This window comes from Myotis brandtii, unplaced genomic scaffold (genome assembly GCF_000412655.1).
Source record: "Myotis brandtii unplaced genomic scaffold, ASM41265v1 scaffold1425, whole genome shotgun sequence".
NCBI lineage: Eukaryota > Metazoa > Chordata > Mammalia > Chiroptera > Vespertilionidae > Myotis > Myotis brandtii.
The window spans coordinates 46,586-49,885 of NW_005355091.1; the positions used below are offsets into that span (position 1 = coordinate 46,586).

At 60.2% G+C, this 3,300-nt stretch overlaps 1 protein-coding gene across 1 annotated transcript in view; it reads left to right on the forward strand.

The window, feature by feature from the left end:
• LOC102248488 (leukocyte immunoglobulin-like receptor subfamily A member 4) overlaps positions 1-3,300 on the forward strand; it is a 24,433-nt gene that overhangs the window by 18,515 nt on the left and 2,618 nt on the right. Inside the window, exons 5-9 of the mRNA XM_014535337.1 lie at positions 700-984; positions 1,130-1,432; positions 1,644-1,940; positions 2,194-2,411; positions 2,454-2,495. Of these exons, the coding sequence (XP_014390823.1) occupies positions 700-984; positions 1,130-1,432; positions 1,644-1,940; positions 2,194-2,411; positions 2,454-2,495 (1,145 nt within the window). The remainder of the gene's footprint in view (positions 1-699; positions 985-1,129; positions 1,433-1,643; positions 1,941-2,193; positions 2,412-2,453; positions 2,496-3,300) is intronic.

The window sequence follows — 3,300 nt, forward strand, 5'->3', positions numbered from 1 at the left end:
ACAGGGAGGTGCTGATGGACGGGCTGAGGAGGAAGGAGACCCCATGGGGGAGGCTCTGACAGGGAAGGACGTGCCCTGGGTCACCTCACCTGCAAGGGGCGTCTCAGGAGGCTCCGGGTCTATTTCCTGATTTGTCATAGAAGCCACAGCCAGGCTGCCAGGAAGATGTTGTTCCCCTTCCTTGTGGCTGCTGACGTGGCCGCCGTGACAACCATGAGACCGGCAGGGCCAGCCTCTCAGTGGCCACACCCTGTGCGTCTGTACTTACAGCGCCATGGGCTCCATCTGCACACTCAGGACCAGATCGAGAAGACGCCATGACCCCTGCCCTCAGGGCCCTGCTCTGCCTCGGTGAGATGGGAGAGGGGAGGGGGGAGGGGAGCCCTGGTCTGTCAGGACCCCAGGACTCAGGAGGCTCATGGGGAGGAGGGTGCTGCTCAGGGTTCAGGGCAAATCTCTCACAGGGACTCTCTTCCAGGGCTGAGTGTGGGCCTCAGGACCCCAGTGGAGGCAGGTGAGTCTCCCCAGGTGTCCCAGATCCCACTCCTCCCTGGGGACAAGGGGCCACCCCATGGGAAGTTGGGGGTGGAGAAGAGCAGTTCTTGGCTGGTGGATGAAGGACATCTGAAATGCTCGGGACTGAGAGCTGGGGACCAGGGGTGGGAATGTCCTGTGACCCAGTCCCTGATTTCCTTCCAGGGCCCCTCCCCAAGCCCACCCTCTGGGCTGAGCCAGGCCCTGTGATCCCCTGGGGGAGCTCCGTGACCATCTGGTGTCAGGGGACCCCAAGGGCTGAGGGGTACCGTCTGAATAAAGAGGGAAGCACACCATTGTGGTACCAACAGAAGACACTGGATCCCGGGGACAGAGCCAAGTTCTCCATCACACACACGACAAAGCCTGATGCAGGGAGATATCGCTGTTACTATCTCAGTCCCAGTGGCCAGTCAGAGCGCAGTGACCCTCTGGAACTGTTGGTGACAGGTGAGAGGACACTCAGGGGTCCCAGCCTCAGGTTGTGCCCTCAGGAAGGGGGTCTGCTCTTAGGGTGTCTCCCTCTCACAGCCCAGCCCTGGGGGACATGAGGGAGGTGTGAGCCCATTTAAAACACTGCCCCCTCCTCTCCTAGGATCCTCCAGGAAACCCAGCCTCTCAGCCCTGCCCAGCCCTGTCGTGACCTCAGGAGGGAATGTTACACTCCAGTGTGGCTCATGGGAGGGATTTGACAGATTCATTCTGACTAAGGAAGGAGATCACAGTTTCTCCCGGGCCCTGGACTCACAGCCACAGACAAGTGGTCTGTACCAGGCCCTGTTCCCTGTTGGCACTGTGACCCCCATGCAGAGGTGGAGGTTCAGATGCTATGGCTGTTACAGGAACAGATCCAATGTGTGTTCACTCCTCAGTGATGCCCTGGAGCTCCTGGTTCCAGGTAAGTCCCATTATTGTCTCATCAAAGGATTGAGGCACTGGATACATAATTGGCATCTTTGCTGTGAGGGGAGCCCCATGGGAGATGGTGAGGTGACTACAGGGGCACCTGGGCCAGAGACTGGGTGAGAGACAGTGAGACTTATGGGCCAGGACAGGAGAAGGTGTTTATGGGAGGAGCAGCTCCTGTAATTCATGTCTGGTCTCCCCAGGTGAGTCTGGGAAGCCCTCCCTCCTGAGCCAGCAGGGCCCCATCGTGGCCTCTGGACAGAGCCTTACCCTCCAGTGTCGCTCTGATATCGGCTATGACAGATTTGCTCTGCACAAGGAGGGGGGACGGGACCTCCCCCAGAGCCTTGTCCTGCAGCTTCAGGCTGGGCTCTCTCAGGCCCACTTCCCCCTGGACACTGTGAGCAGCTCCCACGGGGGCCGGTACAGATGCTACGGTGGATACAACCTCTCCTCTGAGTGGTCGGCCCCCAGTGACCCCCTGGACATCCTGGTGGCAGGTGAGGAGCCAGTGGGTTCACTCAGGGACCAAACTCTGCACAGGCCCTGCTGGGGGTCTCAGGTGGTGAGGCCAGAATGACAGTGCAGGGCCCCAGGGAGGGAGAGAGACAGAGAGAGACAGGGGGTTGGAGGGGAGAGGGGAGACTCAGAGAAACAGAGACTGACAGAGAGGAGGGCCCTTAGAGTGAATTCTGGTAACTCAGCTCAGAACAAGCTGGGCCGGCAGCACTCACCCTCTCTCCCTCTCTCTAGGACATCTGGCTGACAGACCCTTCCTATCGGTGCGGCCAGGCCCTGGGGTGGCCTCAGGAGAGAACGTGACCTTGCTGTGTCAGTCCCAAAGCTGGATGGACACTTTCCTTCTGTCCAAGGAGGGGGCAGCCGATCCCCCCCTGCGTCTGAGATCAAAGCCCGGAGCTCAGCAGTACCAGGCAGAGTTCTCCATGAGTCCTGTGACCTCGGTGTCCAGGGTCAGCCCAAGCCTCTCACCCTCTTCCTGTCCTCATTTCCAGGACCCTCTGGAGGCCCCAACCCCCCACCCACCTCCACAGCTGGTGAGTCCCAGGGAGCTCTGCTCAGAGGGAGCACAACCCATCCAGCACGTCCTGAGAATCTGTCAGGGGACCGGGTGACCCAGATCCTCAAGGACCGGCTTATGTCCCAGGGAGGCTGGGAGTCCCAGTGTCTGAGCTGGTTGTGGGTGGGGTGGTCATGGCAGTGGGAGATGTCAGGTCACAGGCTGGGGATGGGAGCTGAGCTCATGTGGGGAGATGACAGCCCCCACCCCTCCTGCCCCATCCTCATCCCAGAAGGCTCTGAGGATCGGTCTCTCCCACCCACAGGGTCAGGCACGCAGATGGGTAAGTGAGGGGCTCTGTGGAGAGGTAAGAACCTCCGTATGGACAGAGGCTGAGCTACAAGGGGTTCAGGCCCCTCTGAAGTTTCTCACTTGGACACGCCCTTCCCCTGTCTGCACCTCAGTGTCTCCAAGTGTGAAAGGAAAGAATCCTTGTCCAGAGCTTAGATTTCCTGTCAGTTCTGACCCTGACCTCCTGGGAGAAGGGCCTCACAGGGAAGCCCCCAGGATGTGATGTTATGGGGCTTGTCCCCTCTGTCTCAGTGATGGTGACACTGTACTGGGAGGGGCAGGCAGGACAAGGTTCCGGGCAGCCAGTCCTACCCCTCAGCTCAGGCTCAGCTCAGAGGAGGGAACAGGGTGGATCAGCCCTGGCTCAGCTCCTGGCTCTGCTGCTCCTGCTGTGGGGCTGGGCGGTCCCTTCTCTCCTCTGAGTGTCGGGTTCCTGTCTGCTCATCCCTGGTCCCATCCTGCTCACAGGCTGCTGGGAGATGAGGTGACAT